General features: G+C 46.5%; 1 protein-coding gene across 5 annotated transcripts in view; it reads left to right on the forward strand.

The window, feature by feature from the left end:
• Positions 1-7,845, forward strand: part of EP300 (EP300 lysine acetyltransferase) — a 74,261-nt gene extending 66,416 nt beyond the window's left edge. For 4 of the 5 annotated variants that reach the window (XM_089921362.1, XM_089921363.1, XM_089921364.1 and 1 more), the window contains 3 exons: positions 1,342-1,503; positions 3,992-4,273; positions 4,540-7,845. In XM_089921362.1, coding sequence (XP_089777488.1) covers positions 1,342-1,503; positions 3,992-4,273; positions 4,540-6,738 — 2,643 coding nt within the window. In that variant the 3' untranslated portion in view covers positions 6,739-7,845. The remainder of the gene's footprint in view (positions 1-1,341; positions 1,504-3,991; positions 4,274-4,539) is intronic. The other variant, XM_089921365.1, reaches the window with a different exon arrangement.
• The last annotated feature ends 6,604 nt before the right edge of the window (positions 7,846-14,449 follow it).

Consider the following 14,449-nt stretch of genomic DNA (forward strand, 5'->3'; position numbering starts at 1 on the left):
TTGTTACGGTGCGTGGGCTTCTCATTGTGGTGGCTTCTCTTTGTTGCAGAGCACAGGCTCTAGGCACGCGGGCTGCAGTAGTTGTGGCTCGCAGGCTCAGTAATTGTGGCTCGCAGGCTCTAGAGCACAGGTTCAGTAGTTGTGGCACACGGGCTTAGTTGCTTTGCGGCATGTGCGATCCTCCCAGACCAGGGCTCGAACACTTGTCCCCTGCACTGGCAGGCGGATTCTCAACCACTGTGCCACCAGGGAAGTCCCAGACCTCATTTTTTAAAAATACTTATTTATTTGGCTCCACAGAGTCTTAGTTATGGCATGCGGGACCTACTTCCCTGACCAGGGATCGAACCCGGGCCCCCTGCATTGGGAGCGCAGAATCTTAGCCATTGGACCACCGGGGAAGTACCAGACCTCATTTTTAAATGGAATCTTGGATTTCTAGTAATGGAAGACTGAGAAAATTACCCATCTAGAGCATGGGGTTGGTAAACTTTTTCTGCAGAGGTCTAGATTATGAATATTTTGGGCCTTGCAGATATATTGTCTCCAGCACATTCTTTTTTTCTGTTTTTTCTTTTTCTTTTTTTCTTTAAACAACACTTTATAGATATAAAAACCATCATTCTTAGCCATACAAAAACAGGTCTGGGCCAGAGTTTGCCAGTCCCCAAACAGAACCTATGTTGTAGACGGATCATCTGAGGAGCTTTTCCTTGTCATTTATTTCCCCATAGTTTATCTAGATTGCCCTTACTGAGTCTGAACTAATAAAGTCACCCTTAAATAGTCTAATAAACACCCTTTACAGCCTGCAGTTTAAACTCCTCGATTGAACGTTTTTCAAGGTTTTTTTTTTAATAGTAGGCCCATAAAATTCTAGAAAGTGAGCAGAAGGAAATGTAGGCAAGGCCTTTGGCTCCCTGCTCCTGTGTGCACTTCACTACCCCACACTGCCACTCACTCCTTGTTCTTGTCCTCAAATCTGGGATAGCCTGGGTCTACCTGAGGTGTCTCCTTGGTCTGCAGGGTTCTTCTGGCCAAAAAGCTAAGGCTGGCCAAAAAGCTAAGGCTGCCATTGTCTTAACGAAGAGACATTAGTGGAGACATTCTTCACTGGGAGAAAATACGTGCAAAAACGTTAGTAAACTTTAGTTTACTGTAAATAACAGCTTTAAAAAAGACAGCATGAATGAAGAGAGCAGATGGTGTAAGGTGGAAGGTTATGAACTCTAGTTTCAAAAATGGAGTCTTAAAAAAAAATGGAGTCTTTTTACCATTATTTTTTCTTAACTCTCTTAACAAACAGTTAACATTTTCTCGTCCTCTTGTGCTAACCTGCAGGTGACAAAGGGAGACAGCAAAAATGCTAAAAAGAAGAATAATAAGAAAACTAGCAAAAACAAGAGCAGCCTGAGTAGGGGCAATAAGAAGAAGCCAGGCATGCCCAATGTATCCAATGACCTCTCGCAAAAACTGTATGCCACCATGGAGAAGCATAAAGAGGTAAGATATAGCCACCAAGCATGGAAAAGAACAGGGCAGGATTTCTCAAAAGCTCTCCACCGTGGTTGGTATTTATGACGTGAGCACCAGACCATTTGAAATTCAGAAGGAAGAAAATCATTTGAGGGGAAAGAAGGCAGAAAGAGGATGGCTAGAGTGGGTGCTGAGAATAGGAAACGTAAGCCGTCTTTGATTTGTAGCTCTTATAAAGCTAGATGGTGCTGGGAAAGTGTAAGCATAGTTTGTCTGACCCTGTTGTTTGTGATCCTTTTATGTTTGTATTTCTGTCCATTGTTCAGGAGATTGGCTTGTTGGGTATCTTTATTGTTTTGTTTTAGACCAAGCTCCTTAGAACTCCATTTGGCCACTCCACTTTGTCTGTAATGGAACTTTGGCAAAATGAATGAATATTTGCCTTCCTGAAAGGGAACTGGGAAGTGTAGAGAATTGAAGAAAAGTTAAACTTTCATATATGCACCTGTAACACCTTCTCAGCAAAGTTAAAACTTTGAATTATTTCATTATTTAAATTGCTTATTTATTGTTGTAGGTAGCTTGGGAGTAAAACTGGGTGTGTTGGACTTTTTCCCCCAACGTCATCATTGCTAAGATGAGGAGTCTTGAAGGGTAATTCATGTCAGTTTGTTGTTGTTTTTTTTTTTAACATGTATGACTCTGTTCAGACATCATAGTCGAGTTCTTATAGGAAGAGGCCATTATGCGGAGAGGGGACTTGAAGTCTTGGTTTAAGGTGTGGATGCCTCACTTAGATAATGATTGTCAGCTGTTTTGAGCAATATATAGTGTCACAGAATTCTATCATAACAGCAGTTGGGGAAAGCCCTTAGAGTATGTCATAATAGGTGTGACTTAAGTTGTAGATACATCATCTGAAGAAAATGTGGGTAGTGGTCACCTGTTAGGAGTTAGAATCTAAGGTCGTTAATTTAGGTTAAATCCAAGTATTGTCTTAGCTCTAGGGTGACATACAGTGGAATCAGTCATAATGGTTGTTATTGGATGGTTGGCCATAGTGAAGATTTCCTAGGGAGTCACCAGATGGTTTTATCTGCCCCTCTTTTGAATGGGTTGCTGCAGACATTCCCTACTTGTTAGATCAAGTACTTTCCTGTGTATGATCACATTTTCAAAATGCTCTTCCTAAAAAAAAAAAAAAAATGCTCTTCCTTGCTTTATGAGTGCTTTCTTTGAGCCACAAGGTCACACACACATCACGGTCCTCCCTTGATGTTTTTAACTTTCGGCATCTGTTTTTATATGTCTTTAGTCGGTGTGTGCACTCTTGTCCTATGTTTTCTTTTTTTTGTTTTTTTCAAGTTTTTGTTTTTGGCCACACTGTGTGGCATGCAGGGTCTTAATAGCTCCCCGACCAGGGATCAAACCCACGCCCCCTGCAGTGGAAGCACGGAGTCTTAAGCACTGGACTGCCAGGCAAGTCCCTGTGTTCTTTTTCTAGACTCTTGTTTTATGCCAGCATTGCTGCCCACGTATATAACAAATGTTACTGCCAGTTTGCACAGATTTTCAGCCTCTGAAAAACTGGTAGAATATAGTGGGCAATACAGCAGTTACAAGTTCTTGATCTCTTGAAGGTTCCATTTTACATTTTATTATTACATATATAATCCGAGCTTCCTCTTGCAGCCTTTACACCAGTGGTTATGGGAATTAATGGTGGTTGTGTGTCTTTAAACTTCAGTGAACAAACTTCAACTTTTGCTGTTTCTGTAGCAAGGACGAAGGAGGTTTTGCTTTTTTAATTTTCCCACCCCTACCAACTTTTTTTTTCCTCCAAACTTACAGGAAAGTTATATAGAAGATGCCCTCCCATAGCCTTCACTTAGATTCACCAGCTGTTAACATTCTGCTACATTTTCTTTATCTTCATTGCAGCAAGTCCCTTCTAGGAAGGAGGGCGTTTTCTGCGTGAGCGCGCTGTGGCTTCACGCTCAGGAACCTCGCCCGCTGCTGCCGTCTCGGGCCTGCTTCTCCTGCTCCATGCCGAGTCGCCATGTTTTGGTTCCTGGCCTTACTTTCTTAACATGACATGGAAGACTCCAGGCCAATTGTTTATAGAATGTCCCTCAATTTGGATTTTTCTGTTTCCTTATGATTAGAGTCAGGTTAAACCATGGATTGTATCTTAAAGTAGACCACTTTGAGGTAGAATGTCCACTGTACAGTGCTGTACCCGACCAGTCTTCTTTTGAAGAAATTATTGAATGATGTAGAAAACGTAAGATGTAGATTCTTTAGTCCCATCGTAGACAAGTCCCAGAGAAGAGCACAGAGGTAGTGAAGCAGGAGAAAAAGGACCATGTCATGTAACCTTGCGAGGTGGTCATAAAACTAAGCCAGGCGTCCCGGCCCCCCAGGTGCACAGCCTGGCCCACCCGTCCGTGGCATCTGGTCCAGTGCCCCGTGGTGCTCTAGCGCCAGAGTCAGGATGAGACTGTCTGTTTTGCAGGTCTTCTTTGTGATCCGTCTCATCGCCGGCCCCGCCGCCAACTCCCTGCCTCCCATCGTTGATCCCGACCCCCTCATCCCCTGCGACCTGATGGACGGGCGGGATGCCTTTCTCACCCTCGCAAGGGACAAGCACCTGGAGTTCTCCTCACTCCGAAGAGCCCAGTGGTCCACCATGTGCATGCTGGTGGAGCTGCACACCCAGAGCCAGGACCGCTTCGTCTACACCTGCAATGAGTGCAAGCACCACGTGGAGACGCGCTGGCACTGCACCGTGTGCGAGGTAGGCCCCTGGCGGGGGAGGGGCGGGGGGGCTTCCAGGTGCCTGAGATGCAATTCAGACAGAGGTTATGCAGGCCTGGAGGGCCTTCCTGGGCTCCGGGGCCACTGGTGAGTAACAGGACGGGGTGGGTGGGGCCTGGTCTCAAATCTGAGTAGTTGATTAGAGACTTTCTCTAAAACGGGGCTTTTTAGCCCAAGCAGAGTATGTAACTACTTTTGAATGACTTTAATCCTGGAGAGTTGACCTGCACCTGTGTCTTCCCCCAGGATTATGATTTGTGTATCACCTGCTATAACACTAAAAACCATGACCACAAAATGGAGAAACTTGGTCTCGGGTTAGATGACGAGAGCAACAACCAGCAGGCCGCGGCCACCCAGAGCCCGGGGGATTCCCGCCGCCTGAGCATCCAGCGGTGCATCCAGTCTCTGGTCCACGCCTGCCAGTGCCGAAATGCCAACTGCTCCCTGCCCTCCTGCCAGAAGATGAAGCGGGTTGTGCAGCACACCAAGGGCTGCAAGCGGAAGACCAACGGAGGGTGCCCCATCTGCAAGCAGCTCATCGCCCTCTGCTGCTACCACGCCAAGCACTGCCAGGAGAACAAGTGCCCCGTGCCCTTCTGCCTCAACATCAAGCAGAAGCTCCGGCAGCAGCAGCTACAGCACCGGCTCCAGCAAGCCCAGATGCTCCGCAGGAGGATGGCCAGCATGCAGCGGGCTGGCGTGGTGGGGCAGCAGCAGGGCCTGCCCTCCCCGACGCCTGCGACCCCGACCACGCCCACCGGCCAGCAACCAACCACCCCGCAGACGCCCCAGCCCCCCTCCCAGCCCCAGCCCACCCCTCCCGCCAGCATGCCGCCCTACTTGCCCAGGACTCAGGCTGCTGGCCCGGTGTCCCAGGGCAAGGCAGCCGGCCAGGTCACCCCCCCGACCCCTCCGCAGACTGCTCAGCCACCCCTCCCAGGACCCCCTCCTGCAGCGGTGGAAATGGCGATGCAGATTCAGAGGGCAGCCGAGACGCAGCGCCAGATGGCCCATGTGCAAATTTTTCAAAGGCCGATCCAGCACCAGATGCCCCAGATGACTCCGATGGCCCCCATGGGTATGAACGCACCCCCCATGGCCAGAGGTCCCGGCGGGCATTTGGAGCCAGGGGTGGGGCCCACAGGGATGCAGCAGCCACCACCATGGGCCCAAGGAGGATTGCCTCAGCCCCAGCACCTGCAGCCTGGGATGCCCAGGCCAGCCATGATGTCAGTGTCACAGCATGGTCAGCCCCTGAACATGGCTCCCCAACCGGGATTGGGCCAGGTAGGTGTGAGCCCTCTCAAACCGGGCACTGTGTCTCAACAAGCCTTACAAAACCTTCTGCGGACTCTCAGGTCTCCCAGCTCCCCCCTGCAGCAGCAACAGGTGCTTAGTATCCTTCACGCCAACCCCCAGCTGTTGGCTGCGTTCATCAAGCAGCGGGCTGCCAAGTACGCCAACTCCAATCCGCAGCCCCTCCCCGGGCAGCCCGGCGTGCCCCAGGGCCAGCCAGGGCTGCAGCCCCCCGCCATGCCGGGCCAGCAGGGGGTCCACTCCAGTCCCGCCATGCCGAACTTGAATCCCATGCAGGCGGGCGTCCAGAGGGCCGGCCTGCCGCAGCAGCAAGCGCCACAGCAGCAGCTCCCGCCGCCCATGGGGGGCATGAGCCCCCAGGCTCCGCAGATGGGCATGAATCCCAGCACCGTGCCGGCGCAGTTTCGGGACCTTCTGAGGCGGCAGCAGATGATGCAGCAGCAGCAGCAGGGAGCGGGGCCGGGAGTCGGGCCTGGGCTGGCCAGCCACAGCCAGTTTCAGCCAGCCCAGGGCCTGGGCTACCCTGCCCCCCAGCCGCCGCCGCCGCCGCCGCCGCCCCGGATGCCGCAGCACCTGCAGCACCTGCAGCAAGGGAGCGGGGGCCAGCTGGGCCAGCTCCCCCCGGCCCTGGGGGCGGAGGCCGGAGCCGGCCTGCAGGCCTATCAGCAGCGCCTCCTTCAGCAACAGATGGGGTCCCCTGCTCAGCCCAACCCCATGAGCCCCCAGCAGCACATGCTCCCGAGTCAGGCTCAGTCCCCGCACCTTCCAGGCCAGCAGATCCCATCTCTCTCCAATCAAGTGCGGTCTCCCCAGCCTGTTCCTTCTCCGCGGCCACAGTCCCAGCCCCCCCACTCCAGCCCTTCCCCACGGATGCAGCCTCAGCCTTCTCCACACCACGTTTCCCCACAGACCAGTTCTCCACATCCCGGACTGGTCGCTGCCCAGGGCAACCCCATGGAACAAGGGCATTTTGCCAGCCCGGACCAGAATTCGATGCTCTCTCAGCTGACTAGCAATCCAGGCATGGCAAACCTCCATGGTGCCAGCGCCACGGACCTGGGACTCAGCACCGACAACTCAGACTTGAATTCAAACCTCTCACAGAGTACACTAGACATACACTAGAGACACCTTGTAGTATTTTGGGAGCAAAAAAATTATTTTCTCTTAAGACTTTTTGTACTGAAAACAATTTTTTTGAATCTTTCTTAGCCTAAAAGACAATTTTCCTTGGAACACACAAGAACTGCGCGGTAGCTGTTTGTGGTTTAAAGCAAACATGCGAAATGAACCTGAGGGGTGATTGATAGAACACAAAGAATCTATTTTTGTTATGGCTGGTCCCCACCAGCCTGGTTTTTTTTTCCCTTGTGTGTTTGGTTCAAGTGTGCACTGGGAGGAGGCTGAGGTCTGTGAAGCCAACCACATGCTCCCGCCTTGCACCTCCAATAGGTTTTATTATTTTTTTTAAATTAATGAAAATATGTAATATTAATAGTTATTATTTACTGGTGCAGATGGTTGACATTCTTCCCTATTTTCCTCACTTTATGGAAGAGTTAAAAAAGAACATTTCTAAAACCAGAGGACAAAAGGGGTTAATGTTACTTTAAAATTACATTCTATATATATATAAATATATATAAATATATATTAAAATACCAATTTTTTTCTCTGGGTGCAAAGATGTTCATTCTTTTAAAAATGTTTAAAAAAAAAAAAGGAAAAAAAAGTCCCCTCAAGTCAACTTTTGTGCTCCAGAAAATTTTCTATTCCGTAAGTCTGATCGTAAAAACTTCAAGTATTAAAGTAATTTGTACATGTAGAGAGAAAAATGACTTTTTCAAAATATACAGGGGCAGCTGCCAAATTGATGTATTATATATTGTGGTTCTGTTTTCTTGAAAGAATTTTTTTCGTTATTTTTACATCTAACAAAGGAAAAAATTAAAAAGAGGGTAAGAAACGATTCCAGTGGGATGATTTTAACATGCAAAATGTCCCTGGGGTTTCTTCTTTGCTTGCTTTCTTCCTCCTTACCCTGTCCACCCCCAAAACACACACACACACACACACACTTTCTGTAAAACTTGAAAATAGAAAGCAAAAACCCTCAACTTGTAAATCATGAGATTAAAGTTGATTACTTATAAATATGAACTTTGGATCACTGTATAGACTGTTAAATTTGATTTCTTATTACCTATTGTTAAATAAACTGTGTGAGACAGACACCTGACTTTGTTTCACTTCTTGCATCTTTATCTTAGAATGCCTCAGTCTGAATGCCTGATGTGTAGGATTCAGGTTGGTGAGGGGGTGGGTTGCAAGCACTAGCTTACAGCCCTCCCTAACTGTTACGTGAAGTGATTTTGTGATAAAATAGATTTTAAAAAACAGATTTTGGTAAATTTGTCCAAAGTTCAGGGGAAAACACAAATACCAGCTAAATGTTAATTTTATCAATTGGAATTGATACTAATTAGCCTTTATCAGCTTGATACAGGTCCTTCTTCTGTGGTCCCCTGTGGATAACCTCATGGTCTTCCAATCACCCTCATCTTACAGGGCTAAGAATGAGCACCTAAGAAAGAGGGGTCATATCTGCCTAAGTCACAAGTAACTCCTTGAAAAAGCACTTGGAGCTGGGCTGACAGTACATCCCTATTCTCTGTTACACTTTGTTTTTGCTACCTGCCAGTCAGGAAATCGTCAGGGGAATGAGGCTGTAGGAAAGGAAACCGTGTGGAAATAAACCCAGGAAGCCGAGAGAGATGACAACGCAGAGTCTGATACTGTGCTGGGCACTGAAGAGAGGTTACCAGTCCTCCCTCGAACTGAACATTACATCGGCTTTGAACAAGTTTGAAAACTCAGAAGAATACTGTGAGTGAGCTGCTTTGGCATCATTTGGCAGGTCTTCCTTGTTACTGTCACGGAGCTTTTACACTGACTATGTTCGATCATCTGCTGAGGGCTAAAGAAGATTCTCTTCAAGTACCATGATTCAGACTCCTGTTTGTCCTTTCCACTATTTTACACTGTCTCAGGAAAAATAACCAGTACCTCCATGTGAGGTGAACCCGCACACTGAGCATTAATCGGCGCCACCCCAGAAAATGTTAACAGGTGTCCGCCTGCCTCAGGCCAGTGGCCCAGCAGATGTGCGTGCAGCACCTGTGTCCTCCTGTGCCAGGCCAGACAACACGCGTGGACAGGGTGCAGCCCTTCCCTCAAGCTAGCCAGCTCGAGAGCTAGAAGAAAAGACAGAATGATGCTTAAACAAGATAAAACAGAAAAGTGTTCAGTGGTATACGCAGGGGACACAGGCAGCAGGGGTAAAAGCTTCTGGCTGGTGGGAATCGGGAAGGTTTCCGGGAAGGGTAGCATGAAACTGGACCTTGTGGGGGAGATGAATGGGAAGAGGTGGAGAGGGGTGAGGAGGGACCCTGCCCAGAGGAGTGAAGAATCAGATCCTAGTGGGAAAACCAGCTTCAGGTCCACTTGACTGAGACCAGAGAGAAGACGCTGAGTGCCTGTTACAGAAAGGGCCCCATAATGGTCCCCACAACTAGGGGCCCAGGGTTGACCTGAGCCCTCAAAAGGGAAATATTTAGGATTCGAACCCATTTCCAAGCAGTAAGTTCCCAGCGTTCATAGTCCTAGGCTCTTTGGCTAAAGACAGCTGGACTGAAGTGTTAACGTTTTCACCCCAGTGTGGCAAGGAGGAAGTGGGGGCAGAAATTAAATGGGGAGGGGAAACAGGCTGTCCTCGCCAGGCCAGAGGCAGTGCTAAGGAGGGGGAAGATGTGAATTAATCCACAGTCAGGAATACAGGAAGGTGATTTCGATGTTTATGTGTATTTGAAAATTATCACAATGAAAAGTTCAGAAGTGCTAAAAGGAGCCCCAAGTTTCCAGTTGGGCTGTTTCTGAGACATCAGTCTAGGAAATGAGCCCAATGGGGGCCAAGCAGCAGCCAGGTGCTTTTTCATTTACTTAGCTCACTGAATCCTCAAAAACAGCTCCAAAGACTGACAAATGAGAAAAGGGCAGCTCAGATGTGTACCAGTTCACACAGCCAGAGAAAGCCAAAGGTCTGCTGGATTCCAAAGCCTGCCTTCCCCGCATCCTGGCTCTCTCTCACTGTAGAGAAGCCCTTGTGACACAGGGCCCTATTCCAACCAAATTCAAAATACAGACTAAAAACTGAAAGGGGGAGAAAACAGGAATCATAAAGGTAAGTTCCAGGCTTCTTTTCCAACCAAAGAACCTAATCTCTAGACAGATGGTTTCCTGAAATGTTATGTTCATGATGAAGTCACCCTGCTTAAACAGCACACAGGCCAGCATCAAAAAGAATAAAATGTTTAGGAATAAATTTAACAAAAGAAGTGCAAGACTTGTACATTGAAAACTATAGAACATAATTGAAAGAAATTAAAGACCTAAATAAACAAAAAGACATCCTTGTTCACAGATCAGAAGACTGGGAAGGGACTTCCCTGGTGGCACAGTGGTTAAGAATCCGCCTGCCATGCAGGGGACACCGGTTCGATCCCTGGTCTGGGAAGATCCTACATGCCATAGAGCAACCAAGCCCGTGCGCCACAACTACTGAACCTGCGTGCCAGAACTACTGTAGCCTGCACGCCTAGGGCCTGTGCTCCACAACAAGAGAAGTTACCGCAATGAGAAGCCCGCGCACTGCAATGAAGAGTAGCCCCCACTCGCCACAACTAGAGAAAGCGCGTGTGCAGCAACGAAGACCCAACGCAGCCAAAAATAAATAAGTTTATTTTTAAAAAAAGAAGACTGGGAAGACCTAACACTTAAGAAAGTACAGGCATGCTTTGTTTGTTGCTTTTTTTTTTTTTTTTTGGCTGCACCATGTGGCACGTGGGATCTTAGTTCCCTGACCAGCGATCGGACCTGAGTCCCTGGCATTGGAAGCACGGAGTCTTAACTGCTGGACCGCCAGGGAAGTCCCCTGCCTTGTTTTATTTTGCTTCACTTTATTGCACTTTGCAGATATTGGCGGTTTGGGGTGTTTTTTTTGCCACGCCGACACGGGGTCTTAGTGTGGCATGTGGGATCAAACCCAGGCCCGCTGCATTGGAAGCACTGAGTCTGAACCACTGGACAACCAGGGAAGTCCCTGACGTTTTTTCACAAACTGAAGGTCTGTGGCAACCATGCATCAAGCAAGTCTACCAGCACCATTTTTCCAACAGCATTTGCTTACTTAATTTCTGTGTGTCACATATTGGTAATTCTCCCAATATTTCAAACTTTTTCAGTATTATTTTTTTTTTTCCTATGGTGATCTGTGATCAGTGATCTTTGATGTTACTATGGTAACTGTCTTGGGAAACCACGAACTGTGCCCATCTAAGATGGCAAACTTGATCAATAAATGTATGTGATCTGACTGCTCCACAGACTGGCCGTTCCCCCGTCTCTCTCCCTCTCCTCAGGCCTCCCTATTCCTTGAGACACAACAATATTGAAACCAGGCCAATGAATAACCCTACGATGGCCTCTGAGTGTTCAAGTGAAAGGAAGAGTCGCACATCTCTCACTTTAAATCAAAAGCTAGAAATGATTAAGCTTAATGAGGAAGACATGCCAAAAACTAAGATTAGGCTGAAAGCTGGCTTCTTGCACCAAACAGACAAGTTATGAACGCAAAGGAAAAATACTTGAAGGAAATTAAAAAGTTCTAACTCCAAGGACTTCCCTGGTGGTCCAGTGGATAAGACTCTGCACTCCCAATGCAGGGGTCCCGGTCGGGGAGCTAGATCCCACATGCATGCCGCAACTAAGACCTGACGCAGCCAAATAAATAAAATTTTTTTAAGTTCTACTCCAATGAACACACAAATGATAAGAAAGCGGAGCAGCCTTATTACTGGTTTGAAAAAAAAAGTTAGTGATCTGGAAAGAAGATCAAACCAGCCACAACCTTCCCTCAAGCCAAAGTCTAATCCAGAGCAAGATCCTAACGCTCTTTAATTCTAGGAAGCATGAGAGAGGTGTGAAAGCGGCAGAAGAAAAGTCCGAAGCTGGCAGAGGTTGGTTCATGAGGTTTAATGGAAAGAAGCCACCTCCGTGGCATAAAAGTACAAGGTGAAACACCAAGTGCTGATGTAGAAGCTGCAGCAAGTCGTCCAGAAGACCTAGCTAAGATGATTAATGAAAATGGCTACACCGAACACTTTCAATGCAGATAAAACCGTCTTATATTGGATGAAGACACCATCTAGGATTGTCATAACTAAAGAGGAGAAGTCAGCAATGCCTGGCTTCACATCTTCAAAGGTCAAGCCGACTCCCTTGTCAGGGAATAACACAGCTGATGACTTGAAGTTGAAGCCAATGCTCATTTACCATTCTGGATTTCCTAGGGCCCTTAAGAATTAGGCTAAATCTACTCTGCCTGTGCTCTATACATGGAAAAACAAAGCCTAGGTGACAGCACATCTGTATACAACACAGTTTACTGAATATTTTAAGCCCACAGTTGAGACATACTGCTCAGAAAAAAGAACCCTTTCAAAATAGTACTGCTCATTGACAATGCACCTGGTCACCCAGGAGCTCTGATGGAGATGTAATGAGATTAACATCCTCATGCCTGCTAACACCCATTCTGCATCCTGTGGATCATGAAGTAATTTCTACTTTCAAGTCTGATTTTTAGGAACTACATTTCATAAGGTTGTAGCTTCCATAGACAGTGATTCCTTTGATGGATCCAGGCAAGGTTAACTGAAAACCTTCTGGAAAGGATTCTCCACTCTAGCTGCCAATAAGATTCATGGCAAAAGGTCAAAATATCAACATTAACAGGAGTTTGGAAGAAACTGATTCCAACCCTCGTGGATGACTTTGAGGGTTCAAGACTTAAGTGGAGGGCTTCCCTGGTGGCGCAGTGGTTGAGAGTCGGCCTGCCGATGCAGGGGACACGGGTTCATGCCCCAGTCTGGGAAGATCCCACATGCCGCGGAGCGGCTGGGCCCGTGAGCCATGGCCACTGAACCTGCGCGTCCGGAGCCTGTGCTCTGCAACGCGAGAGGCCACAACAGTGAGAGGCCCGCGTACCGCAAAAAAAAAAAAAAAAACTCAGTGAAACAAGGCAAACAACTCAATTTTTCAAAATGAGTAAAAGATCTGGACCCTTCATCAAAAAAGACATACAAATGGCAAATAAGCATAGGAAAAGAGATTCAACATCACTAGACATTAAGAAATGCAAATTAAAACCACAATGAGATCATCACGACACACCCATTAGAACGGAGCGGAAAAAACGGTAATACTAAGTGCTGGTGACAATGTGGAACAATTGGAACTTTCACACATTGGTGTGACAAAATGTAGAACCACTACAAAAATCAGTTCGTCAAGTTTCTTGTAAGGTTAAACATACACTTACCTTATGACTCAGCAATCCTACTTCTAGATACTTACCCTAGGGAGAGGAAAACTTATGTTCACACAAAAACCTGTATGAGAATGTCTGCAGCAGCAGCATTATTCATAATCACCAAAAACTGGAAATTGGAATTCGTGTACTTTTTCTCTCTCAAATATTTTTTAAATGTGGTAAAATATGCATAACATAAAATTAAACATCTTAACCATTTTTATGTATTATCATTCAGTAGTGTTAGATACAGTCACACGGTTGTGCACCCAACGTCCAGAACACACTTCATCTCGCAAATCTGAAACTTCTAGGGTTTTCATTTTTGGGGTTTTTTTGCCACAGCATGCAGCATGTGGAATCTTAGTTCCCTGACCAGGGATCGAACCCGAGCCCCCTGCATTGGAAGCGCAGAGTCCTAACCACTGGACCACCAGGGAAGTGCCCTGAAACTTTTAGTTTTTCGAAATAATGGATACTGTTTTCCACAGTGGCTGTTCCCCCATTTCACATTCCTAGTAGCAGCAAAAGCATTCGAATTTCTCCATAGTCTCGTCAACACTTGTTATTTTCCTTTTTTTTCTTTTTACTATTTTTATTTTGCACTATAAAAGACACTACCAACCAGTAACATACTGCTTTTCTTCACATTCAAAAAACACTTGTTATTTCCTCTTGCGGTTCTGATTTGCATTTCCCCTAAGGATGGTGTTGAGCACTCTTTCATGTGCTTGTGGCCATTTGTGTATCTTCTTTGGAGAAATATCTATTCAAGTCTTCTGCCCATTTTTTTTTTAACTTTAAAATTTTTTTTTATTTCTTGGCCGCACCACGCGGCTTGCTAGGGATCTTAGTTCCCCGACCAGGGATCGTAACTGTGCCCCCTGCAGTGGAAGTGTGGAGTCTTAACTACTGGACCGTCAGGGAAGTAAGTCCCTCCTTTGCTCATTTTTTAATCAGGCTAATTGGGGTTTTTTTGTTGAGTTGTAGGAGTTCTTTACATATTCTGAAATATTAATCCCTTATCAGATACATGATTTGAAAATATTTTCTCCCATTCCGTAGGTTGCCTTTTCACCCTGTTGGTTGTGTCCTTTGATGAAAAGAAGTTTTTAGTTTTGATGTAGTCCAGTTAATGGATTTTTACTTTTGTTGCCTGTGCTTTGGTGTTATATCCAAGAAATCACTGCTGAATCAATGTCATGAAGTTTTCTCCTGTTTTCTTCTAAGAGTTTTATAGTTTTAGTTGTTAGGTCTTTATAATTAGATCACTTAGGTATTTATAGTTACATCTCTGAGGTCTCTTAGTTCTTTCGTCCATTTTGAGTTAAATTTTGTATATGTAAAGGTAAGGGTCCAACTTCCTTTTTTCTTTTTTTTTTTGGTATGTAGAGATCCAGTTTTCCC

Source organism: Delphinapterus leucas, chromosome 11, assembly GCF_059928025.1.
Source record: "Delphinapterus leucas isolate spDelLeu-1000000601 "Yukka" chromosome 11, BTC_Dleu_Yukka2, whole genome shotgun sequence".
Taxonomy (NCBI): domain Eukaryota; kingdom Metazoa; phylum Chordata; class Mammalia; order Artiodactyla; family Monodontidae; genus Delphinapterus; species Delphinapterus leucas.